The following is a 26,466-nucleotide window of genomic DNA, read 5'->3' as shown; positions in this document are numbered from 1 at the left end:
CTGTGCACATACACAGATACACACTGCAGCTAGCACAGGGAAAGGATCCATTTTAGAAGGCCGAAGGTAAAAATCTGAGTCAAGGAATGCGCCACGGCTCTACTCTAGTAAAGCGTTTAGGAGAAAACATGCATAAAGCTAGATGGGGTAGTATGTGTTTTGAAAAGCCACACTATTTTATTAAGAATTTAACTACAGTTTATTTGCTGACTTCACCTATTTTATTACCTTCCATGGGTTGAGAAATTTTTTTCCCCAGGAGGAAAAAAAATAGCAGCACATTTGGGAGATATCCACAGAAGGAGAACATTATGCACAGCTATTCTAAAGATTCCTAAGAAGCGATAGAAACGGTGTTTAATATACTGAAGGCATGGGCAGGCTGTCTGTTTATGTGGCAGAGCGTTGTTTAAGGAACACAATTCAACTCTCTCCTATGTCTTCATGGAGGCGCTTATAGCATGAAAAGGCAGCCAATCGCATCTTTCCTTCTACCCTCGAACACTGTAATACACCATACTGGCCCATTCTTTATTTCCATTTCCAACTCTGAGTTTATTTATTTATTTTTATTTTGTTGCACCCTTTCAATTTTTAAGGCATATGGTGGCCCCTTGCCTGTGGGAGTATCTACTTAAATCTTGCAAGGAAATCAAGGTGGTGGATGAGCATCGGAAAGAGAACACCAAGCCGATGCTGAGGAGCCATTTGACTAGGGGAAGCGCAGTTCAACCTTTTGAAAACTATTTTTTTTTTTTGCATGTTGTCATATTACGAAGGAATACCCACAGGTATGAGAGTTCATTCGGCGCTCACTGTTGTAGCTCTGTGACATGGAATAGGATGGAATAGGTGGTCAAGAGCGCTACAGAAAAACAGTCTGCTTCCAGGCCCTAGAATGGGCTTAGGGTGAAATTAAAACATAGGAGATCGCAATCTGTGTGTGTGTGTGTGTGCGTGTCTGTGTGTGTTTCAGCAAAGGAAGGGCGTAGGTAAAATTCGATCACTACCAGCCTGACTCTTGGCATTCCTCCCCGGGTGCCATGTGGTGAATGAAGAAAACTGAGTCCCTGTGTTCTTCTCTGGCCTCCACACGGGTGTCATTGCATGTACTTCCACATAAATATAAGTAAATGAACAAACAATCGCAATTGTTTAAGCGAAGGAGAAAATGGGTTCACATGAGCAAATTACATGGACAGTCTCTGACTCAGGTCCTGGTCAACTGAAGGGAAATATCTGTGGTTTTCTGTTCTTTAAGACTTCCCAGGGCCTGGCTAAGAGCTCCCTGGAATTGCTCTGCTCTCCCGGAGGCTTCCTGCTCTGAGAACAGCACACTCCCATGCCACAGGCTCCTTTCCTTCTCTTACCTAGCAGACACTCTTTTCATTCACCCTTCTCAGATGACTTCCTAGATTAATACATGTTTTCCACCACTTCTGCAGTGATGAAGAGGGATATTTAATTACCTTTTGAGCTCAAAGGCAAAAATTCAACTGACACCAGTAGAATTACACACTGACTGAGAGACAGTTTTATTTTACTGAAAGTGTTAAAGTCAGCTCTGCTCCTTCGTGTAATCTTACAACTTAATTAAATATCACCTAAATGATGAGGATAACAGAGATTTGTTTCTGCAAAAATTAATTGTTTTATGCCATGTAAAATTAGAACTTAGTCAAACTATCCTGTCAGAACTCTGTGAGGCTGTGAAAACAAAACACAATCTTGTAATTAGATTACCCTTAATTATCTTTATATTTTTTGGTTCTCTTTTAAAGTATTTATTTTTATTTTTTTACGTGTGCGCGCACACACACACACACACACACACACACACACACACACACACACGAGCAAACATACGTGTGCAGTGTCCATGGAGGCCACAAGAGGGCGTTGCATTCCCTGGAGCCACAGTCACAGGTGAGTGAGTGCCACCCCATGTGAGTGCTCTGAACCCAACCTCAGGCCTCCGAGAGATGAGTGAGCAGGCAGTCTTAGCAGCGGAGCCCTCTCCTCTGCCCCTTGTTCTGCTTTAACTTTAAGAGTGGGTACAGGTTTTGGAATAAGGATACTAGATTTGTAAGTAACAAATTAACTCCCTAATAGAGCCACATGGTCCTATATAAAAATGTGTGGGTAAATATTCAGTCATATGCAATATCACTATGTAGTTACATGTCTCTGAGTTGAATTATATTCAACTTATATTAATTTTTTCAAAAGTCCCTTTTTAACCGCTCTTCTCAATGAACTGTCCATCCTGCAATGTGGTGGTTAAAACAAAGAATTAGACTCCACATACACAGACTTCAAACATTAACGTTATCTGTTCTGTATTGTGATGGATATTGATGAGAGCAAGACCAATCATTTGGGTGAGTTCAATCTAATTTTAAACTCTGAAAAATTATTATCCAAATCAAAGATACGGAGACAGCAAAGACCAATTTCAAGTCCCTTGTACAAGTCGCAATGACCACATCATGCTCTGTGTGCTTCCAGTTCAACACATGCTTTGTAACAGCCATTTGGGCTACAAAAATTTATACACCAAACATTGTTCCTGCCTTCAGAGCCCACAAGTATTTGATAGCTGCAGCAGAACTGAAAAAGCAAAAAAGAAAAAAGTTCCAGAGTTTAGAAAGAACTAAAAGATTAAAAAAAAAATCACCCATACATAAAAAAAACACAGATTGTTCCTTCATGTAGGGAATTATAAACACTAATTAGTTTATTTCGTTTGCATGTTTGGGCACCTGTGTGCTGCTCAGAGGAGGGTTTACAGGAATCACTTCTTTGTTTCCATCTTTTTGTGGCATGTGTCTTTTGTTGCTTCTGCTCCTGTACCACACGGTGCAGGCTTAGTACTCCATGCTGGCTGACTAGTACTCTATGCTAGCTGGCTAGTACTCCATGCTGGCTAGTACTTTGTGCTGGCTGGCTGGTACTGCAGGCTTAGTACTCCATGCTGGCTGCCTAGTATTCTATGCTAGCTGGCTAGTACTCCATGCTGGCTGGCTGGTACTCCATGCTGGCTGGCTGGTACTGCAGGCTAGCTGTCCTGTGAGCTTCTGGCCGATTCTCCTCTCTTCACCTCCATTTTGCTGAAGGAGCGGTGGGATAAGGATGTGCCCTTCTGCCTCCTGCTTCTCATGTGGGCTCCAAGGACTGAACTTGAGTCATCAAGTTAAGTGCTTTCATCCTCTGAGCCATCTCCCTGGCCCTGATTTAGAGATGATATTATTGACCTAGATTTCTTGGTATTTACACTGAAAGAAAATGCCTATATTAATTTTGCTGGTAAGAAGGATTTTCTTGTATCACCTTTAATGAAAAGTTCAATATATTGTGTTTTCAAAGTGTTGGTGCCTCCACACCATTCCTTTAAAATGGAGGAGACTTGGGGTGATGCTTCAGTGATTAAGAGCACACACTGCTTCTGCAGAGGACCCTGGTTCTGTTCTGAGCAGCCACGTGGCACAGAGAATAAGCCACTACTTCAGCACTAAGGGATCTGATGCCCTCTCCCGATCTCTGTTGACAGTAGACATTCATGTGATACATTTATATGCATGCAAGTAAGACCCGGATACAGTGGAGTGACACAGGAAGCAAGCCCTGAATGCTCACTAACTGTACAGATAAGTATACTGTTGCTGCATCTGCCATGCGATTCTGTCAGCTGGGACTCCTCAGCCAGCCCAGTTCATAGATGTGAGAACGGACAGTGACGGGCACTGGGCATTCATGGCAACTCAGCCAGCTAGTCAAAGAAGGAGATTTAAACCGATGTTTGTGTGACTCAACAGCCTGGGTTTGGGGTGTTAGCTCTAACTGTGGTGGATTCTGCTTTTCACTGATGTGTTAGGTGATAATGAGGAGGAGGGCTATGAACAGACTCAAGGATGAACCACTGGAAGCCACTTTCCAGGTCTCTGTGTTTACTGTTTTTGAAGAACGCATTTCAGAAAACAGTGGCTTCCCCAAGCCTGATACTCTTATGGAACTTCTAAGCTGTAGTAATTGTTCTCAGTTCAAAGGCTGAAATCACCAATTATTTATTGCCAGAGAAAACTGGATGGAGTTTAGAAGCACAGGTGGTTCTGAGCTCTTTCCATGCTTATGTTGAAGCCATTTAGATAAACAGAAGAAAACAATTCCTTCTGCAAAACCATGAAGCACTCCTAAAAAAAAAAAAATAATAATAATCCGGCCGTAGTTCATCAGTATGAAGTGTGTCAGTAATCATTTTAAACTATGCCCTTTTATGCCTCTTCCATCCTTTTCTGCTTTCTGAGTAGGTCTTTGATGTAACAAAGACAGTTTCAGACAAGATTTCAGTTCATCTGGAAAAAAAAAAAACGGTTTCGGTCTTGAGGCAAAATGCAGTGTATTTAAAATTTATACACTCCATAATGCCTTTGTTCTGAACTTGAAGATCCGGCAAAACTTGGGAGCTCCTTTGCCCTCCTCGGTTAAGCTCATTTGTCTATGCTCTGCTTATTATCTGGCCACTGTGGCTTCAGCGGGCGCTTCCACCATTTAACGCCATGCGGAGTCACGGCTGGCCCCTTCTGATCAATTGCCAATCCATACAAGTTTGACTGATAAAAGAGCCAATTAGATTTAAGCAAATTAAGGGACATCACCAATGTCAACCACTTATTAAACCGAACACCAAATTCCATGCATACAAAACAGAGATGCACGGAGCCCCATTAAGCTCTGAAATCCTAACCCCATTAGTAACTCCAGACCTCAGGGGGGGCAAAGGTCACAGGGAGGTTTCATATTTATGGATTAACGTTTGGATTTCCTTTTTATTTTTTTTAACTCTTTGCCTAGAACTCTTGAACTTGTTCCATAATGCTATTCAGGAGCTGGGAGTGAAGTGATCCTTCATTTCCTAGAGTATCTTAGCACCAAGTAAGTGTATTATGTTTTAGAAATAATACAAAGTGCAGTGATTGTAGGATTTTGGAATCCTGAGAGCACCGGGGAGGTGGGCTATACTCCATAGATGAAAGCAAGACATTAGGACCTCAAACACTAAAAATTAATTTTTACATACAAGGGTGTGTTTGGGGATTGAGGGACATTAATCTACACACTTAGCTCTCAGTAGCAACGGCTGACTTTAATTTCTAACTTCAAGTAACATGGGTTCATCAGAATTCGTGTGTGTGTGTGTGTGTGTGTGTGTGTGTGTGTGCTGTGCAATGCCTGAAGAGTCCAGCAGGGGGCATCGGAACGCTTGGAGCTCGAGTTACAGGTAGTTGTGAGCCATCTGACACTGCTAACCAGACTCTGAAAGAGCAGTTTGCAGTCTTAAGTGCCTAGCCATTTCTCCGCCTTTCCTTGTCTCCCTCTTCCAAATTCCTTTGTAAGCTCACGCTTAGCTGAGGGAAAGTGTCCACACTCACGAAACAGGGGGCTTTTTCTTATTCTAGCTACACACAGGCACAGCCTTTCTCCACTGGAGCACTGTGCACAGAGGAGGTGACAGCTTTGCAGCCGGCCATCACACAAGGGTCTTCAGGTGGAGACTGGGTCTGAGAGAAACTGAGGAATGATGACGTGATCGCTTAATGGTCATTAGGCTGCTCATCTGGGTGTGTGCAGGTGCATGTGGAAACGTGGAGGCCGGGCGAGGAGGCCAGCTGTCCTGCTTGGTCACTTTCCACCTTGTTCCCTTGACACAGAGTTTCTGACAAAACTGCAGTTAGCTGACGATTAGGCCGGTGGCAAACCCACCCCCACCCCGCTGTCCTGCCCCCTACAGTTCTGGGGTTACACACACTCAAGCCTGCCTGGACGACTCTGCGAGCCGTGGGCCTCGCACTCTAGCAAGCACCCGAGAGCTACGAGCCATCTCCTCGGCTGCTCGTTAAGCTGACCTGACCGACTTATTCATGCACTCACCAATTATTCATCACACACCTACCCCGTGCCAGGTTTGATCTATGAGCTGAAGTTGAAAACGAACAGGGATCAGCCCCTGCTATGTAGGATCTTACAGCAGAATCTGTGCTGGGCAAATTAAGCTCATGACTCTAGGGTACATGAGTGCAGTCTGGGCTGTGGACTGAATCTCAGGCTAGGTTGGCAAGAGATAGCATGCTGATGAAGTGCTGAAACAGGTGAGTTTATTTGTGTGTATGTGTGCGCGTGTGTACTCATGTGCTTGTGTGGAGGTGCTAAAAGGACTTTGATATCTTGCTACAATCTCTTCTCTGAGGTTTTACTTGATTGCATTATCTTTTGTACTAGGGTGAGTGTATCAGTCAGATACAAGCACCCACCTGTCTCCTTTTACCTGGGAGCTGAGTATTCAAGCACAGGTCCTCCCGTTCCTGCAGTAAGCACTCTCACACGCTGAGCCCTCTTCCCTCAGCCCCCACCCCCAGGTGTATTCGGTAGCAACCGTTAGGTAAAGGAGAACCAAGGGCATGCCCCAACCCCTCACGCCCCCCAAACTTTCTATCATGGTGTTTTTGATGTATCTGAAAAGAAGCCATGGCTTAAGCCACTTCGCTTCAAACCTCATGTGACTCAGCATAGGCAGACACTGGGAAGTCAGCGACACCATAGCAGTGGGCCCTGGAAGAAAGAAATGGCGTTGACTGTGCCAGCCAAACACAACTCCAAAGCAAGCCGCGCCCAGGAGCGCCTCTGCCAGCCACTCCCTTCTGCGTGCTGGCTCATTTGCTGTCCATTTCAGTATGAAGCACCGCTCACTGGAAGGCATGCAAGATTTCTTTAATAACTCTCAGCACTAATTTAATTCTACTTAAACACACATATTCTACTGAATGCCACATGCTTTTCAGCATGATTTTTATGTGTAAATCATGATAATATGTTTTCAGCTCATTAAGTAAAAGGAAGCATGAACTAAAACCTATTTAATCAATGAGGTATCACCTTTAAACTGCCACAAGGTCATAAAAGAGATCATTTCAAAGCAGTAAGTTTCCTAATTGTAATCAACAACAATCTAACGATGGGAGGAAGTAAGTCCTAATTATGGCAATAAAGTGGCGTACATTCTGGCTCAAAAGATAACACTTTTAGAGGTGAAGGGTCACCTCCCAAGTCTGACCTCTGGGTACTTACTTTCAGAGGTTGCACGGACCCCAGATGGTGTCAGCCACTGTGAAGCCTTGGCTGGCAGTGTGCCTCAGCTCTGCCACACACGCACAAAGCAATGACTTAGCTTCTCCTATTTCCGTTCCGTGGATCCTTAGATTAGCAAACACACCCTCGAGTGTGTATTGAGTGAGCAATGGGAACGTGCTACTTTAGCTGAGTCATTATCACAGACGCAGAACTTATCAGACCACGTGGACGTAAATATACGGCAACGCACAAAAGGACTCCTCTGGGACGACGCACTCTATTGCTACAAACCGAGAAAGGTCTCAGTGCACATGCTGTAAAAGGATCGTCCACTAAAGTTCTTCAGTGCCAGGAAGTTTGGCAGCAGGGCAGACACTAGATCCCCTCTGTCCTCCTCCAGGAGTGTCTTCAGGAAGCCCACACCCCCCAAGCTTCAGCTGAGAGTCTCATTTCTTTGACTCTTTCTGCTCAGGAGCTGTAACTACCAATCTGAGGGGGAGACTTCTACTTAGCATTTAGACTCCACTGTGGTTAGGGCATGGGGCGGAGCTGACTGCACAGCTAAGATCAACAATCGTGGTTGTTTCAGACGGCGCCAGTTTAGAATAGAAATATTTGACGTAGAGATACCCAGAATGCATTGCATTGCACACGGGGAAGGGGTAGAGTGGTTGTGAGGATGAAGGGCTCATTCAGTGTGTGACAGAGTCCTACCGTAATAGCCACTCCTGCTCCTTACACAGAGGACCCATATTTCAAAACTCATACTGTCAGCATGTTCTGAAAAGGGGTTGCACCTTCCACGGTTCTCCAGTGATCCCCGAACCCTGATGCTTGCTCCTTCCAAACAGGTTGTCAACATTTTTTTTTTCAAACTTTTAAAATTTAACAAAATCTGACAAGTTGAAGAAATGAGGAAACAAACAAAGGCAACAAATCAAAATAAACACATTTACTAACGTTAAGATCCAGACACCCAGAGATACCTGTAAACACACACACACACACACACACACACACACACACACACACACACACACTTAGAAAAAAGCGAGTTTTCAAAAACCAAAACTTCCCAATTATCCAGAACGACAGTGAACCTCTTAGTTCTAAAATAAAGTGTTCACTAGTCACTTAGCTCTGGGCCTCCTGTTTAAAATCAGAGAGTCAGCGACAGATTTCCCAAGACTTACCCCCTGGAGGCATCTCAATGGAGACAGGGTCGCTGAGCACACTCCCTCGGCTGTTAGAGGCATTCACTCGGACAGTGTACAGTGAACAGGGAACCAGTCCGGCCACCAGCACCCAGAGCTGCTTTCCTTCACCACTGTGGAAGGCTTTTGTGCCACTGAGGAGCGTGTAGTTGTCACCGGCTGATTGAAGAAGAAAATTACACTTAATGAATATTTTCTGCGATTACTTGAGTATTTTCTTGGGTTTGTAGAGATGGGATGCCAAGTTGAATTAGCAAACCAGCACCTGTGGGGCCTTGGGTGTGTTCCTGTCAGTGTGTGCACCTAGTTCACTAAGGTATGAATAAAATGGAGGTTGTGCTAGTAGCTGCAGTTCATCACAGCCATGACACTGACTTGACAGGCAGGTAGTATGACGTTCTATAGCAATCATCATGCTCGCAAAAAAAAAAAATAGTGCCCAGATAGAGAAACGGAGCCCTCAATGATTTGTTTAGTTTTCTACCTTTCTTTCTTTTCTTTCTTTCTTTCTTTCTTTCTTTCTTTCTTTCTTTCTTTCTTTCTTTCTTCTCTCTCTCTCTCTCTCTCTCTCTCTCTCTCTTCTTTCTTGATAGAATTTCTCTGTGTAGCCTTGGCTGTCTTAAACTCACTTTGTAGACCAGGCTGGCCTCGAACTCACAGAGATCCATCCACCTCTGCCTCCCCGAATGCTGGGGTTACAGGTGTGCATTACTGTGCCTGGCTTTGAGTTTTCTTTAATACAGAGGAAGAAGTAATATCTCCCAAGAAAATGGTTCTGACTCTAAAGAGCATCCTCTGAACTGTGTCATCTTCTGCTCATCTTGTTTCAGAGCTAGCCTGGCCTCTTTCTACTTCATGTCTTTTAAACTGGTATTGGCCAGAATGTCCTAAAGCAGTTGCCTTTGATGATCAGTAAGATGTGTCCATTTGGACCAGAGTCTGTGTCCAGCTTCCTTGGAAGATGCAGAGCTGCCAGTAAGATGTGTCCATTTGGACCAGAGTCTGTGTCCAGCTTCCTTGGAAGATGCAGAGCTGCCTGGCTGCATGAAACAATGGCTTCCCTTGGCCATGTTCCACCATCCCATCCTCCAAAATCTCCGGCAAACTCAGCCTCAAAATCTCAGTCTGTGAACGGTATGGAGAAACACTGTACCCTAGTAATAACGTCTACTCTCTTCTAAGCTTCTGCATAGCATTAGTGTTTTTGTTAAAAGAGAGCTGAAAACATTAGAGCTAAAATAAGAACAGAGTTAGTTTAAAATTATGACATTTATTTACATTCTATAATAACACTTTTAAAGTGTACATGGGGAGATATTGTTTTAAAAATATTGCTTCATTTTAGTCAAATATAGGAGTGTGTTACTTACTCTTTAAAAATACAAGATAAGGAACCATTTAAATGACATTATTTACAACAAACAGATTTCCTTCCCTTGTGAAAATGTTATACATTTGTTTAACTAATTTCCAGAAAAATGAGTAAAAACAACTAGGATACTAGACAGAGAGGGGAAACAATCATGTTTGCAAGACCTAGAAAAAGCAACATAATATCTGATTAACATATATAGGACAGTCACATGATGCAAGTGCTCTAACATTGTACAGTGAAAAAAAATTGTAGTGAAACCCTTAAAATTCAGAACACTGTGGTCACTATATTGCATGTATGTCATGACACAGTTCCTTTTTCCATTTTGGACTTGACATCATGCCATGAACCTGGAATATTTCCTTATGAAAAATAAATAGCATCTATTTATTCCCGGTGTTCTAGTCCATTGACGCTCTTTATTCTCTCTGGAGAAAACATCCCTTTGACTGTACCAAGTTCAAGACCAAAATGACAAATTATTGTGTGGTGTTTGGGATTCCTTGTGGCGGCAGAGGACACTTAACTATGCATACTTTGTCAATAGAAGTTTCAGCTCCTTCCTTCAGCCTGAAATTATTATAAATATTAATGAATAATTCGAAAGATTTTTGGTGTATGTTTAGTCTTATCTGTCCCACCAATGTTTCAAGAAGTAGCCACAGATAAACATTAGATATGTATAAAAATCTATTCTCACAGTTTAGTAGCAGCAGTGCAAAGCAAAGAATATCTTCTAACTGTTGGAGCCGCCTGGACTACCAGCTGTGAGTAAAGTGTCGTCTCCCGAGACACCCAGTGTTTCTGAGCATCCAGCTCTTCATCCGTGGGCTTGAGGTGACGAGCCACCGTGAAAGCTGGGTGAGATCTTTCTTTCCTGCATGCAGCATAACGTATCTGCTCAAACACACCTCTTACTTGAGGTTCTTGGGCCTTTGAGCATGATCTGCATGTAACAGCGCAGACCTAAAAGCATTTCGTGTGTGGCCTAGTGTAGACAGGTCGGTTCACTGCCTGTGAACAAACCTACCCAGCTCCCTCATTGCAATGAGAAAACAATAAGGACTGCTACCGTTTTTGCTGTGATCCATACAATTTGTAGAAACGGTGAGCACTGGGAAGTGGTGAAGATGTAAGCACCAGCATGCTGTTTTCTCAGTGGCTGTTCCTATATGCTAATTATCAAAATCCATGGTTGTTCAGTTGAGCGACCAACTCAAATCTCACCGCATAGTGTCACTTTCCCATCAGGTACTATTCCAAATTCTAAAACTAACAGGAGTCTGCTACCTGGTTAGGGTGTGGCCGTTTCATGAAACATTGGTGAGACAGATACAACTAAACATAAAAAAATATTAAAAGACTAATGAATATTTATGATAGTTTCAGGCTGAAGGAAGTAGCTGAAACTTTTATTGTGACAAAGTATGCACAGTTAAATGTTTTCTGTGGCCACAAGGAATCCCAAATACCACACAATAACTTGTCATTTTGGTCTTGAAATTGGTAGAGCCAAAGGGATGGTTATTCCTGAGAGACTAAAGCATCAAAGGACTAGAACCGTGGGAAGCAGAGTTGGCATTTTCAGTAAGGGATTTTCCAAGTTTATGGAGTGACGTCAAGTCTGAAATGGAAATAAGAACTGTGTCCTGACATACATGCAATGTTGTAACCATTGTGTTCTGAATTTTAAGGGTTTTTACTACATTTAAGTTACTTCTTCAGTGTGCCATTTTAGCATTTGGAGGCTCTCTGTGGTTAGCTATGAGTCACGATTGTACATGAGGAGACTACTGAGTGCCAACTGTACAAAAGGAGACCCTGGTGCCCATGAGATGACACCCCAGAAGCATAAAGTGTGACCCCTGCACCCGAGAAGTCTAAGAGGAGATGCAGGTCATTTCTGAGCATTGTCTCATGGCAAACACTTGATCAGCATTGGCACATTCCCAGGTCCCAGGATGCCCAGCTCTTTGGAAGCATTTTTGCCTATGGCCTAAATAACACTGATTATTCCAAAATGGTCACCTTACCCTACAGAGACCCAGACAAATACTCATCTGGCAATGGAGTTGTGTAATTTGCACATCTTATAAGAGATTTGAAACTGTAAAACACCAACAAAATTCTCCAGTTATGTCACAAGAGCATAATTTCACCTATTTCTAGCCAGGTGTGAGTACAAGAGTAAGCATTTGTGCTTGGAACCCGGGAGAAGGTGTCCTCCCTCGTTTGCTTTGTTTGTTTGTGTTGGAAGCAATTTTTAAGCTGTAAAGGAGACCCTGTCAGTAGCTCTGAAAATGGCATGGCAGAGAGAAATATATTAAGTACCACTTTATTCTAAGTTTGCCATATAACAACATTAATACATGGTAATTATACAATTAGTTGTAATGTTAGTTTCTAGCTATAGAACAATGATTACTGAGCAATTATAAGAAGTATATAATTACTCAATAATTATGAGAAGGAAGCAATTATATAACCATTTTGCTCAGCTCAAAAAAGAACACGTGTATCTTCAGCAGCCATGCTGCCGAGTGTGTGGGATCTTCTCTTGTGCCTCCACACACATGTAGTTCAGTTCACAGAACCCAGGGTGATAGCCAGGATCTCCACTCTCCATGAAACTTGAACATCTTTAGTTTCCAAACCCAATGATGACTAGAGTTCTTTAGCCATCCGTCCACCCAGTCCTTCCTCTTCTCTCACACCTGGGTGACTTTGGGCTCCTAGAGGGAGAAGTTTGTTACGCACACAGGCCTGGCTTGCCCCTCTGGTCTGAGCTGTACTTTAGTACTTTCCTCTGTCTGTATATAATCTTCTATGGGCTGGAAAGATGTGACCGCATTGGTTCAGCCTCAGAAACGAAGCTAGGGAAGCCTGAGGTGAAAGCACTTCCGCCACTGTTCTCCCTTCCTGTGTGCTCTGCCTCCATCCACACTATTTGGGAGTAATAGTGTGTGTGCAGGTTTAAGTTTTGGGGTTCGGGAATCAGAGTTCACCACACTCTGAACACCAGTCATGAGGTTTAGTGTAGCCTCTCCAATCCACACTGCTCTAGCCTGACATGAAGTATTGGGCTTCAGGCCAGACAGGGGAAAAGTAACCTCTTTGCTGAATGGGTTGTCTTTAGCAGTAATCCAGGGTTGATCCACACTAACATCACTTAGAGTCATCTTAGAAAAATGAGTTCCACCTAAGCCTACTGAGGGACTATACCACCCTAGGAGGCAGAAATCACGGAGTGAATGAGTGATGCTCGACCATGCTGACATTTGAGAACTGTCAGCTGAATGATTTATTTGTAGTTATGCTACTTTTCAGGTTGATTTGTTTTATGTGTGTGAGTGTTGCATTTGTATTTATGTCTGTGCACTTTTGTGTGTGTTGCTCATAGAGGTCAGAAAAGGCCACTGGATCACAGGAACTGGAGTTACAGATAGTGGGGATCCACCACATGGGCGCTGGGAATCGAACCTGGGTCCTCTGGAAGAGCAACAGGTGCTCCTAACAGCTGCACCATTGTTCTGGCCCCAAACAGTTAGGCCAATCTTAAAGTAATGATCACAATTCATTTTCACTTCTAAAAGTAACTGGAACAAACATGGCTCCCTAACTAGTAAAGCTTTAGACTCTGCTGTAGGCTGTAAAATGTTTACTTTGTTAGTAAACTAGCTATATAAAAAGAGGTATAATGTATCAACATCTCTCTCTCTCTCTCTCTTGCATGCATGCCTGTGTGTCACCCACCGAACAGCTAACATATAAATAGGACCTATCTTTGAAGGCTACAAAATCCAACACAGCTGTTGAATGAGAAATTTTAATGTAGGCATGAAAGAATTTCAAAGTGAGTTATCACTGATCATTGTAGCATCTATGACTATAGGCTTACATTGTCACCAAACCCATTTTATTTAGTGTTCTTAAATACCTTTACCTCCCTTCCAACCTCCTTCTTAGAAGATTAGTAGGGAAAAGGGCTATAGACCTCTTTTATCTACTTCCTGCTGATTAGGGTTGATGGGTCTTTAGAGGATTGCCAAACTTGGTCACCAGAATACCAGCAGTCCAGTCCAGAGGCCAATACGAAGTAGCAACATGATTCATAAGATCAGGACAAGTCAGTGAAAGCTGCCAAGACTCAATCGGATTGCCCTGAGAAGTTCTCTCCAAAGTACAAACATCAGGGCAGTGATGTCGATCCAAAGAAGTGATGTCTCCTTGTGTGTAGGCCTCTATATATCTCCATTCCTCAGAGTCCACCCACAGATGTTCTCAGCTGGCCAAAGTCATGGGAGAGCTCACAGCAAAACACCACATGCCCTCTCACAAGCCAACGTCCACCTAAACATCACATGCCCAGCTTGCAGCAAAACATCACATGACAAAGCTGAGTCATCAAGGAAACCAGAAGCTTCTGCTTCCTATGACAACAATAACTTTTGACTTGGTGTTTTCTTCTCTTTATATGTCTCTCTCATTGATTGTGCAAGGACTGGAAACAGTCCTATTAGTTCACACAGAGGGAATAATCTTCATCGAGATCTTAGAACTGATATCTTATTATTCCTATTGTTTTATGTGTATGTGTGTTCTTGCGTGGCTACATGTATGTGTGTGCAAAAGTCATCAGTTTCCTCAGAGCAGGAGTTCCAGGCAGTTGGGAGTTACCCTAGGCGGGTACTGGGAACTGCATTCAGCCCACCTGGAAGAGTAGTGTGTGCTCTTGATCACTAAGCCATTTCTAGGGCTGTCCAATCACATAACTAAAAACAAAAACTTTGTGGCTAGTATCTTTCTGCAACTTTAGTTCCTGGGGATACGACGCCCTCTCTAGCCACCTGGGCACCGGGCAAAGGTACAGATATAGCACACAGACATACATAGAGGCAAAACACTTTTACACATAAAAAAATGTGTAAATTGATCTTTTAAAAACAGAAACTCCCCCTAGCTATTTCAGGATAATCTAAATTTTGAAGAGTCTTCAGATATGTTAAATCGTCTAGTTCTACTTTCTTATTTTATTTTGAAGAAAGAGTTAAAGGAGGAAATCATAAAAAAATGTATGTCATGTGCCAACAGGTTTCCTTGCTGTCCCTAGGTTCAAAGTGACAACCTGCTGTCGTGCTAACAGCATCAACGCACATTTTCTAGGGTGAAAACGTCAATACTCTTATTTGTTGAATAGCAGAATTTTTCAGTGCAATTATTTTGTTAAGGGAGACCCAATATTAGTGGGTATTTTTGCATGTCAGATGCAAGATGTAAAGATGATTACTGTCTTGGGAGACTGTCCCGTGGGATTCTCTTGATTGAAATCATGTAAGCGGGTATCCTTTCTCATTCTTGTAATGTTCATTGTCACAAAAATTTTAATGCACCATATATTCCATAATTTTTTTCCTCTGTGCCGTACTGCTCTGACCTTTTCAATATTCTATAATTTGACTGGATGGCCGTTTCTGTTCTCTTCCTTTTTACAGCCTTATTAACTTGTAGGAAAGAGGTGAGATGAACCACCAATCAGAATACATACTATTGCAAAGGTCAGTGTAGTTGCGTACGGTATCATCACGCACGGATACTGCATGGCAGGCATTAACATCCTGATATCTTATTCATGTGACAAAGACTGTAACAAGAACAGAAAATGGCACAACATGAATCCATTCTCCAGACACAGATTATAATGAGAAATGACAGCGAACAAACCAAACTGAGTCTTGTTACGTTGTGATGATTTCATATGTCACACTCAGTGCTGCTTCAAACCGGCTCTTGTCTGACTCCAATTAGACCATAAGGTAGACAAGGTGTTAACTAATTTTTCTTTTTCTACCTACAAAAGCTGTATTTTTTTTTTTACCATATTGAAGTATCAGTTTTAGAGGTGTTGTGCTCCATCTATCCCAATCCCTTTGTGACTTGCTAACACCCAAAAGAAAAGGCACGGAATGCCATACAGCAGATCACAGTGGCCAGGCAAGCTGGCACTTCCGTGGGCACTCGGGCTGCTAGGAAGCTCTAGAGAGGAATTACTAATATTTGCTGCTTCTTCATGGAAATACTATTTTAGATTATTTTACCCACGAAGTGTATTCTCCAAGTCTTATCGTTCTATAGGTCTCTGAGTAGAAGGGGTCTAAGAGGTGCTGGGAGTTCATTTTGTAACTTATATATGGACTCAGCAACCTCTGACTTATAGATAAGCATGTGACCGTACACAGCATGCTTACTAAAAACTACATACCTTGTGTGTGTGTGTGTGTCTGTCTGTCTGTCCTGCCTCACTCTTCTCCTTCATACTCCTCCCCTCTCTATTCAATACTAAGTTTAATTTATCCCGCTAATTTTGCATTTGTGATATCACAGACAGTAGCCTTGAGCTTCTGACTATTACACCTGAGCCTCCACATTACGGGGATCCCCGGCAGGTGGTGGCACGTCCAGTTTATGTGGCTCAGGGGACAGAACCCAGGGCCTCATACATGCTAAGTAAGTGCTTTGCCTGTACCCTTAGCTCATGGCTTTTGTTTGTTTTCTGTTTTAATTTTTGATATTACAATATAATTGCATTATTCCTCCCCTCCCTTTCCTCTGTCTGAGCCCTTCCATGGACCCATTCTTGCTCTCTTTCTTTTTAACAGAATATTTCAAAGTAGGAAGCGAGAACTTGCCTGGGAAGAATTTAGTCCTCCGAGGAGAGCACCCGGTGAACACACCGTAATCCTCACTACTACTGTGTTTATTCTATCTGATTTTCATTTGTTGCCATCAAATAAAAGGTCTACTTCTTGATTGCTCTTTAAATTAGTCACTCTGCAGTGTGACACTTCTACTGAAGAGAACAAAACATACACTATCTCATCAACTCGAAGGAAGTGCCTCAGAAATTCATGTTTGGTGCAAGCACAGCAATGGCTCTCTGCTCCACAGTCCTGTTTTCCCAAGTGGACCTCACTGTAGCAGATGTTTTGGTGTCTTTAAAAACTCAGTTATGGTATGAAATCGTGTTTTTGTTTTAATCCCAGGTGTAGGATATGGGGCTGTTTTAGATTGTCCACAGCAGCAGACTGCCTTGTGTAGGTGCTGGGAAGGGCACCACCTTTGCCAGCTGCAGACAGTTTAATTCTGAGGACTCTGGGGAGGAAATAAATCCCAGAGCCAGGAGGGGGTTCTCTGTGAAAGAATAAGTCTGCTAATGTTTTCCTCTCTTGCTGCTCCTGGTTACCTTTGATGCAGTTTGATGAGCAGCTGGAGATATTATGAATCGAAGATTGGACTTGCCCCAAGAAACCCAAGAACCCTAACCAGCAGGGAGTACTGAAAGAGAACTACACCCCCTCTCCCCACTAACCTTCTTTCTTTGTCAGAATTTGAGGTGGCAGAGTGGCTGCATCCTCAGAGAGCGCTTAATTGGATGTCAGGATGAACCAAGTACTAAATTCCACAAGTTTCTGTTCAGCTCATCTCTTTACAGTCTTTATTTCACTCTCTCCTCCCAAGCAACAGATAAGTAAGAGAATGCATGGGGCTTAGAGACTGCTCAAGGCATAGGCCAATAGAAGACTAACTGAAAGCCAGAGAAGGACAAGTTTAGACATTATTAAGCAAGAAAATCCCAGAAGAAGAAAGAGGGTTCTGGGTATTCATAGAACCAAAAGAGGATGGTAAAAATGTGAAATGATCATGTAGCCTGGGATGGTGGTGGGGGATATGCACCTTAAAATATGAAAGAAAATATTACAGAGACACACTGGAAATAAAAAAAAATAAAACAAACAAAAGCCTTATTAAGTATTTAGTAAACAAACTAGTTGAAATGAGTTAGATGCTCAGAGCGCTGAAGAGCTTGTTGTAACCAGTACCCATCAAAAGAAAGACTGAGACGTCGCAGCATGACTCTCGTCCAGGAGGAAGAGAGTGGCCAGGAATAGCATTTTGTTCCCAGACAACTTTAGTTTGCTTGATGGTCTGCTGTGACTGAGAGGCCAGGAACGAAGGTCATGGTCCTTGGCCATCATGTTGGGAATCAGATGTTTCCTCGCATACATTATAAGTATTGTTGGAGAGAACCGATGGCTCGGTGTCGTTCTAGATAGCTCTAAACCTGTTAAGGCTCCAGAAGCATAGCTGTGCCTTCTCAGGACTACTTAGTGCTGTGCTGCTACCGTTGGGGCTGTCTCAGTGTCTGTTGTCTTCTGTACAGTCTGTCTGGGCCACTCCGACTGTGCCACAGTGTGCGTACAACTCTAGCTTTCATACAGCTTCCTGAGACACCAAATTCCCTGCAACAGTACTTTCTGTTCGTAGACTCCTTCCTGTTGTTTGCTATTAACACACCATCCATGACCTAAAGGTCTGAGAGGAAGTTCTCCATTTGTTAGCATGCATTGGTTAGCAGTGATATGTTTTTCTCCTTTTCTACATTAAGTAAGTTTTAATAGCATTCATTCACTTCTGTGAAACAAAGTCATAGGCCAGCCCAAATGTCTAAGGAATGTGCAGACTTCTTCAGATGAGAAGAGAAGACTTTGCTGGACCAGAATATTGCTATAAGTGGGAAATGCAGTGATTATCCTGCCTTCAGATTTAAGAAGAGAAGCAAACAAATACACAAATCCCACCTCATTACACATATTTTTAAAAGTGAGCTCCTAAATGCTTTAACAACTTGTGAAAAAAATTGACCTAGTAGTGAACCAGTGGCCACAATGGCAACTATAAAATGGTGCCAAAAGTATATAAATGTCGTAAGCCATAAATCTGTTTGTAAAGCAAAGAGAGTCTGCTATGTAAATGCTGGCTTCTCAAGCAACAACTTTTTCAATTTTGTTCTGCAATTTAAAGTTGGACTGTTTTTCTCCTTTCAGTCCCACAGATGGTGTCTTCCCAGGCTGGATAATTATAGAAATTAAAAAAAACAACCCAGCTTGGATCCCTTCAGAGATGTTTAACTTTCCTTAACTGTGTTCTCATTGTTAACCTAGAGAAGTTGGTGTGATACGGTTCTAAAATAAATGGATAAAAATAGACAACCCCTCTGCCATTGGACATCTTTATCCACTTGCTTCTTGGAGCCCTAGGAATGCGGCTTATTTCTCAAATGAGCAGGCTTTTGTTAAAAATAAATGTTATTTTAAAACTTGACCTCACTTGAAGAAAAATATTGAGAAATTTCTACAGTTTAACGAGATAGTGAAATATTTAAAGTCTTATCTTTCAACCTTTGCTCATTTTCGGAGCTTTCTTTGCTGGTATACAAATGATGATTATGATGCTGACGACAATTATATGCTTTTTAAACACATCCATTACTCAGATATGCCAATAAGAATATGCAATTCCTCAGGGACATGATCAGAAAGGAAATGACTGAAAGGCGGGCTTGGGGAATCTCTAATCCATAGTCAAATATCTAGATTGATTGTGTCACTTGCACCTGTATTGATTCCAATTGGAGTTGCTCACCCAGGGGAAAAATAAAAATGTGGAATAAAACTGATTTATGAGAATAAAATAAATCCTTTTGTGAGCAGTAATGAATTGGTACTATTTAACCCTTTCAATCATAGCTGAAAAGTCTATTTATTTTTCAAGAGTGCTGAGCTGGCCGAAAGCAGACACATTAAAGTTCCACATGCCACTACACCCGACCACCATGCCAGCAAAGACATGCCACTCTAAACTTGATGGAAGGCAAGGGTTGACATATGATATACTTTTAGCTTTCCTAAGCCAACTTCAAAACGTCATCACAGTGACAGACCTGTAGACCCAGAGTATTAGGGAATCGGTCAGTAAATGTTTGTTGTTCTTATTTACATGATTTATAAGGCAGTTGAGACAGGAGAGCAAAAGTTGGCAGTGCAGGGCACCAAATGCATCTAACTTTTTCTCATTTAGTGTGAATGTTCAGTAGTTTGCTTAAAACTTAGTAGACAACAGCTATTTTCCCGGGAATTAACAGGAGAGTTAGGAGAGGGAGCTCCCAGCGTGATTCACAGCAAGGGTTTGACTTATAGAATACCATTGTGTCTTGGGAATAAAAAAGGATATGGTTTGTAGAAAAATCCAAACAGTTGTTAATTCTGTCCATTGAAAGCATTGATCAACTGTGCATCCAATCAGAATGTCCCCTTATGTTCCTAAATATCTGGTAGACAAAACATCCTAATACTTTGCCCCTGACTTTTAACTCTTAATTTTTCCCCCTGCCACAATCTATACATGTACTCTGAGATCTGCCTATACATATTCACTCAAAACAGGAGTGAAGTGTTTTTTTTTTTTTTTTTTCTAGAATAAGAGATTCTGATAACACTTTGCATGTAAAGGTCTTTTCTCATAAGGAACAAATTATTGGGAAAGGTGAAAGGGAGACTTTAAAGGATTCATTAACAATAAGATAATAATGAAGAGCAATTTTGAGTGGTTGGGACTCAGAAGGAAATAAGCTTTAGAGTCTATTACACCTCTAATGTAATGAGTAGTGGCCTTTGGCTCCTAAGTTTTTGGGTCTTAAGGTCCCATAGCTAAAACCTTCTTGTAGATAAAACCTGACTAGTTTTCTTCTTTTTCCTCCCCTCCCTTCCCTTTGTAGCCACTTTCCTTTCTTACATTTAGATAGTTCCTGTTTTCACCACTGGGGAATGCAAACTTTAGTAGCATATTAACAGATAATAGGTGGCCCAGCTGGTAAAGTTCTTTCAAGCATGAAGAACTGAATTTGATCCCAGAACCCACATGAAAAATCATGGGGTCAGCATGTTGGGTCAAAGGGCAAAGACATGTGCTTTCCATCTTGAAGACCTGAGCTAAGTCTCCACATGTGAACCATGGCACCGAGGCACTCACACAATTACACACAGCAAGAAAACACAGAAAGGAAAACCACCGATGATGGTGGCTCACGCCTGCGAGCTGGCAGGTCCTGGGCTCCTCGGCAGCCAGTGAGAGTCTGCTCCGCAAAAAGCAAGTGCACGTCACTGGACAAATGTCTCCCCAGGCTCCCTTTGCCTTCTCAGGTGAGTATGCACACACAAGTATATCTGCACATAGACTCATGTCCCTGCACACACATAACTTCATGTACACGGATGTGTATATGTGCTTGTGTATGTGTGCATGCTCCTGTGCCGCATATCAGGGACTAGGAGAAGAAGCTGGAACATCTAGAGTCTGCAGACACCTTGTTATCTTGTATTCAGCCATGTACCTGACACACCTGTTTGCTGTTGTGTAAACTACTGCCACCTTTGTAACTGATGCTTGCTGCTTTGCTGGTGTGACACTCTCTGTGTTCTCAGAAATACGCGTGCACTGGCACAATCTTGTCTTCTTATTATTCATCATAACACATTGAATCCATGAATGTTCAGAAACATTCCCTACCCGGTCTTCCCCATCTCTTCCCTCACCCTGTATAGCCCCAACTTTATTTTTATGATACAAAATGCCAGAGGCAAAATTTTACAAAAATTTTTAAGTGCCCAGCTGACTTTTTGCTTTTAAAACAATCAAGGAAGTAAATTTCTAGAGGTCTCAGTCTATACAAATAGATATGAATTGTAATCTTCTCATACTGGATTTATGCTCATATTAATATTCTGAAATTAATTACTATAACCAAATAATTGAACAGATTCTTCAGTTGGGGCATATGCAAATTATATCGGTTATGTTTTCAGGGTAAACCTTGAGCTAGAGTTCTTTTATTCAGCTGACTGTTCGCTGAGTTAGGGTGACATCCAGCTGGCATCACATAATGGAGTCACCCAGAGTGCAATTTTTTAAGCACATAATCTGTCTTCAAAGAGGTAGAAAAATTGTTAACCTGGAGATTTATAAACATGCAGAGAGGCTGGTGATAAGAATAGCTTGCTTGTAAAACATCACTGTGACAACAATGGTTCTGCTAACACTTAGGATAAAAAATAAGTGGACACAACTACAAAGAGTAAAATATGTGAACAAAATGCCAACAGAAAACATGGCATCTCTATGTGGAAAACAAGAAAACTTTACTGAAAGACACAAAGTGCTAAAATGAATGGAATGATGATATATTTCACTAGGTGAGAAATAGTCAAAGATTTTAATTCCCCAACAATAAATTTAGTAGAGACAGAGTCCATTATAAAATCTGTGATATTTTGTTCAAATTAATCTGACTAATCTGCAGTCAGGAGAACACACACATGAGAACTGAGATCTTCAGTAACAACGAATACTCTATCTCCAGAGGGTGAAACAGAACTTTACATAAAGACATGAAAGCACTGAAAATATTTTAGCTGTTAAAATCAGCAAGATTATTCAGTGCATGGTGACCTTTCAGACAGGTATAGGGGGAAGCAAGTACCCCAGAAGCTGGAAGCAGTGCGGCTGCGAAGTTAAATCTTTTATGGACTTTGCCAAGTCCAGCAAGGCATAAGCTTTGGCTCTGGATGAAGAATGTCTTTCATGCATAAATAAGCAAATATTTAACCAGCTAAAAATCATACCACCATTTCAGATCTCAGTTGGGCAAAGTATGTTAGAATGACTACTAAGCATCATCCATTACATTTAAGCTGCTTTGAATATTAGATGAAATTTAAGACCTTAAAAATAAAAAGGAAAACTAAAGGAACCTATCATTTCACCTATCAAATTAGCAGTTAATTTGCAGATGGACATATCTGCAGATGGCTGGAAAGCATATGGATTGATGTGGCTTCACCTGAAAGCATGTTGCCAATGGAAATAAATTATTTTTTTTAAATTCCTGAACTGTAATTTAGAAAAAATTAAAAAAGCCCTGTAATTTATAAGAAAATATGCAGAAATAGTCAAGAATCCAAAACCCAGCAAAAGGGATTGTTAATATGTTTTGGCGTATTTGCACTAGGTCATAGTGTGTGTGTGAATGCACATGCGTGTTTGTGGGACAATGTGAAGGGTCATGCCCATGGAGCTGTGCTAGGTATAAAGCCAAATCCAAGAAATTTCTGTAAATTTCAAATTCACATGCACACACACACACACACACACATGTATGTGTGAGTGTGACCATGTATGTATTTCACAGAGAGGAAAATGAAAAGGTAATACACAAATGCTTGGAGAAAAAGGGATAACTACTTATCCAAACTCGTCTATAGATAATAAGCACAACTTATGAATATTCTCATAAGAAAATTTTGAGAGTTCTTTGGTTATTGAAACCTGAGGGCAGAGTCTTTAAAATTTCTTACGTGGTTCTGAGGAAACAGCTTCTGTCTTGTTCTCTAGCTTCATTTTATTGCATTCTGCGTGTGTGCGTGCACGTGCGCATGCGTGTGTCTGAATGCACACATGGGTGCATGAGCGTGCGTGTTTGCTGTGTGTGTTGGGAGGACAGCCATAGGAGCACATGCAAGGCAAGACAAGGGTGTCGGTACCTTACTATGTAGCCTTCAGCTCATTTTTAGACACGGGGTCTCTCGGTGAACCTGGAGCTTAATGTCCAGTCAGTCGGCTCCAAGGAAGGGATCCACGTGTCTCTATGCCAGGTCCCCAGTGCTGGGTCACAGTCACTCATGGTCATGCTTGCTTTTACATGTGTGCTAAGGATTTGAACTCGGGACCACTTGCTTTAACAGAAAGTGTCTTACTCAGAGAACCATCTCTGCAAGCCTACCAGTTTCTTCTTCATCCACTGTGCCTCAGGCATGCTGGCCTCTGTCTGTCTATCTGCTTGTCTGTCTGTCTATCTATCTATCTATCTATCTATCTATCTATCTATCTATCTATCTATCTATCTATCTTCCTACCCTCCTACCTGTCTATCTATCATCTAGCTACAATCTATCTTCTATCTACTATCTATCTATCATTTATCTACAATCTATTATCCATCCACCTATCTATTTATCATTTTTTTTTAAACTTCAACCCCATACTCTTGCTCATATGCATTTCTTCTAGGATCTTCTTCCAGGCCAGCCCTTATTCATACATTTCAATTACTTTAAATATCATTGGCTGATGACCTTTCCTGATCCTCAGTGTATGTTAAGTTCTTTATTCTGCGACACATTAGTGATAAACGATTTTGGCTTAACTATCCCCAGGTTTGCAGCTCTGTAATCTGCCTGGTTGTTTGGCTCACTTTCATCTTTCCCGTAGCATGTGGTGCCCTCTCTGCAGGGACTGCACATGCAGCTATGTCATCTTTCCTCCAGCTTCATGGGACAAGATAGATGCCAATTGTTGTATGGACAAATATTTGAATTTGACTCTGTGTTTCCAAATTACTCATCTTCAGGTATAAAAGTTCGCTGGATATCTCTCTAAAATTAAATGATTGGAAAAAATATAACTTTTTTTTTTCAGAAATGTTCACAAATTAAAAACCCAAATTTCGGAAAGGTATTCAAAACTGATTTGTCTTAAATAATTCCATAAAACTCTTAGATTCTGTGTCACTGATGGTTTAGCACAATAACTAATTAAGAACACACAGTTGGGAAATGTTGTTTCTAAGTGAGCTATTCTCAGTGTCAGGATTGAGGGATCTTGTGTGACTCTGAGAACAAGATCCTTGGTTCTCACGGGTCCACAGATGAAAGGAAAGCCCTTGACCATCCAAACATGTCTGTTCCTAAAACCCACATAAATTTGGAGAGGAGAGAAGGGATCCTATGTCCTAGGAGGAATGCTTTATAGAACGTAGATAAAGATGCTCTGTAGAGTTTTTTTCCCGTATGAATAATTCTCCAACTTCATTCTGAAATCAATTTATTGGCAACATTTATGCCAGGTATTTACTGGAGAACGTCTCACTCAGAAATCACGGGATCACTCTCTTTCACAAATAAATATCTGTAAGCTGACGCTCATGTTGTTCTTTATTCAACAGGTGCTCAGTACTTGCCATAAGACAATAAGTGCACCTTCCTCAGACAAATGTGTGGTGGGGCCAGCACAGGTACAAGCACATCACTTTTGGCTGACTGCCACAAGTGAAATTCCCCAACCAGGGCTTGAGTGTTGCTGAAGGCTTTAAGTCTCTCTCTCTTAAGAAAAAAGAGGGGTTTTACTTTTTCAATTATGTAAAAAATCTTCCTAGGTCAAAGGCACGTTACTGGTCAGGGTTGTGTGACTGACTGGCTGAGTGTCTCTGGAGAGTTAGGATGGGCACGCTCCTCTATGCGGACGCCACACAGAGCTCCAAACAAGAACGTGGGACTGGCCGCTCGCCCTCAGGAGCATCTGTGGGCTGAGTTCTCTGACTTTGGGTGTGGCTCATGGTACCTATTTGCATACAAACACATGTAGTTGCCTCAATAGACACAGTAGCTCAGGTGCACTCATTCATTATGTCGGGAAAACAGCCAACTAGGTATCAGACACAAATCCAATAAACTGCTGCATAAGGATGGAGAGGAGATGGATTCAAAAACAAGTTTGATAAATTATTGCTTAACTTTATTCTTGTCGAAGGATCTGTCCCAATAATACATTTCTATAGCTTTCCTGGCCATGGCATGATGTAGAATCAGAAATGTCAATATATGCTCTAAAAATACATTCTCTGACCTAAAATTTAAAATGACATGGATCTTAACCTTGTGAATAATATTCCAATTATTGACAAGCCAGAAAAGGTGCCCTTAACAATATTTTATGTTCATATTTAGATTTTTGTTATTTCCAGAAATGCACCAAAAATGTTGTAATAACTATAACTTTCCCTTTTCTTCCTCTTTTGGCTCTGCATGACACATTGTTTCCCAAATTAATACTAGCTGTATGACTATGTTATTAATGTCTTGTATGATTTTAAAACATCTAAAATGGCCAAGAAAAAAAGTTGGAGACTGTTGTCCCGTTGTCTCCAACCTAACGAATCCCCTACTACAGCTCGTATTTACTCTCTTTTCTGTCTCCAGAAGAAACTGTCCAGTCTTCCATAAATGGGTCTATAGCATGGCACCTGGCACTTTGTCAGCCCTTGATGAGGAGTAGCGTAAGGGACTGTCATGGCTGCCTTATTCTTTCCTTGAATGTTAGTATTTACACACTGGATTTTTGCTGTAAAACCTTGCAGAGGGATGTATATTCCTGCACCTTATGTTCTCAAAGTATGGATCCTGGAGTCAAGACAAATGGCCCTAAGAAGAGACTGACAAGAACCAGGTCAAGCTTTGGTAGTAGTGGCAGCAACAGAGGCCAGACTGACACTGTACTCCTTTACCTCAGCTCCCGTTTCCTTCCACCCTGGAAAATCCATTCCACAGCATCTTACTTACGTTCAGTCTGGCTGCCCTCCCTTCCAGCTCATTACGGGGAAATGAATTAAAATTGCTTGAAAAGAAGTGGCCTCTTTCATCTTCCTACTGACTGGCACACAGCTACGAAGTTCTCCAACGGGATTCTGATTCCGAGTTACGAGCTGTCCTGCATCCCGGAACAATTCCCCCACCGGAGTCCCTCCCAGGGGGCAGCGTGTCAGATACACTGCATGGCTTGCCAGCAGGAATCGGAAAATACACAGCTCCTTCCACACTGAGAAACAGGCCCCAGGGACGATAAAACAAAGCAGCCCCTTTCTGAACAGCCCAGCCTTCCTGCAGTCTCCTTGCAACTGATAGGCATTTCCAGGGAACATTTTCCTTTACCTTCCCAGGAAAACAAATGCTCTCATATCTCCTTTCGGCTTGTAATTTTGATAAAACAGTTTCTTGCTGTGGGGAGAGAGGGAGAGTAGGTATTGGG

At 41.9% G+C, this 26,466-nt stretch overlaps 1 protein-coding gene across 1 annotated transcript in view; it reads right to left on the bottom strand.

The window, feature by feature from the left end:
* Positions 1–26,466, bottom strand: part of Ush2a (usherin) — a 653,036-nt gene that overhangs the window by 250,693 nt on the left and 375,877 nt on the right. Inside the window, exon 37 of the mRNA XM_060365102.1 lies at positions 8,319–8,498. Coding sequence (XP_060221085.1) covers positions 8,319–8,498 — 180 coding nt within the window. The remainder of the gene's footprint in view (positions 1–8,318; positions 8,499–26,466) is intronic.

This window comes from Meriones unguiculatus, chromosome 11, assembly GCF_030254825.1.
Source record: "Meriones unguiculatus strain TT.TT164.6M chromosome 11, Bangor_MerUng_6.1, whole genome shotgun sequence".
NCBI classification, from domain to species: Eukaryota; Metazoa; Chordata; class Mammalia; order Rodentia; family Muridae; genus Meriones; species Meriones unguiculatus.
This window is presented reverse-complemented; position numbering and strand designations above follow the sequence as displayed.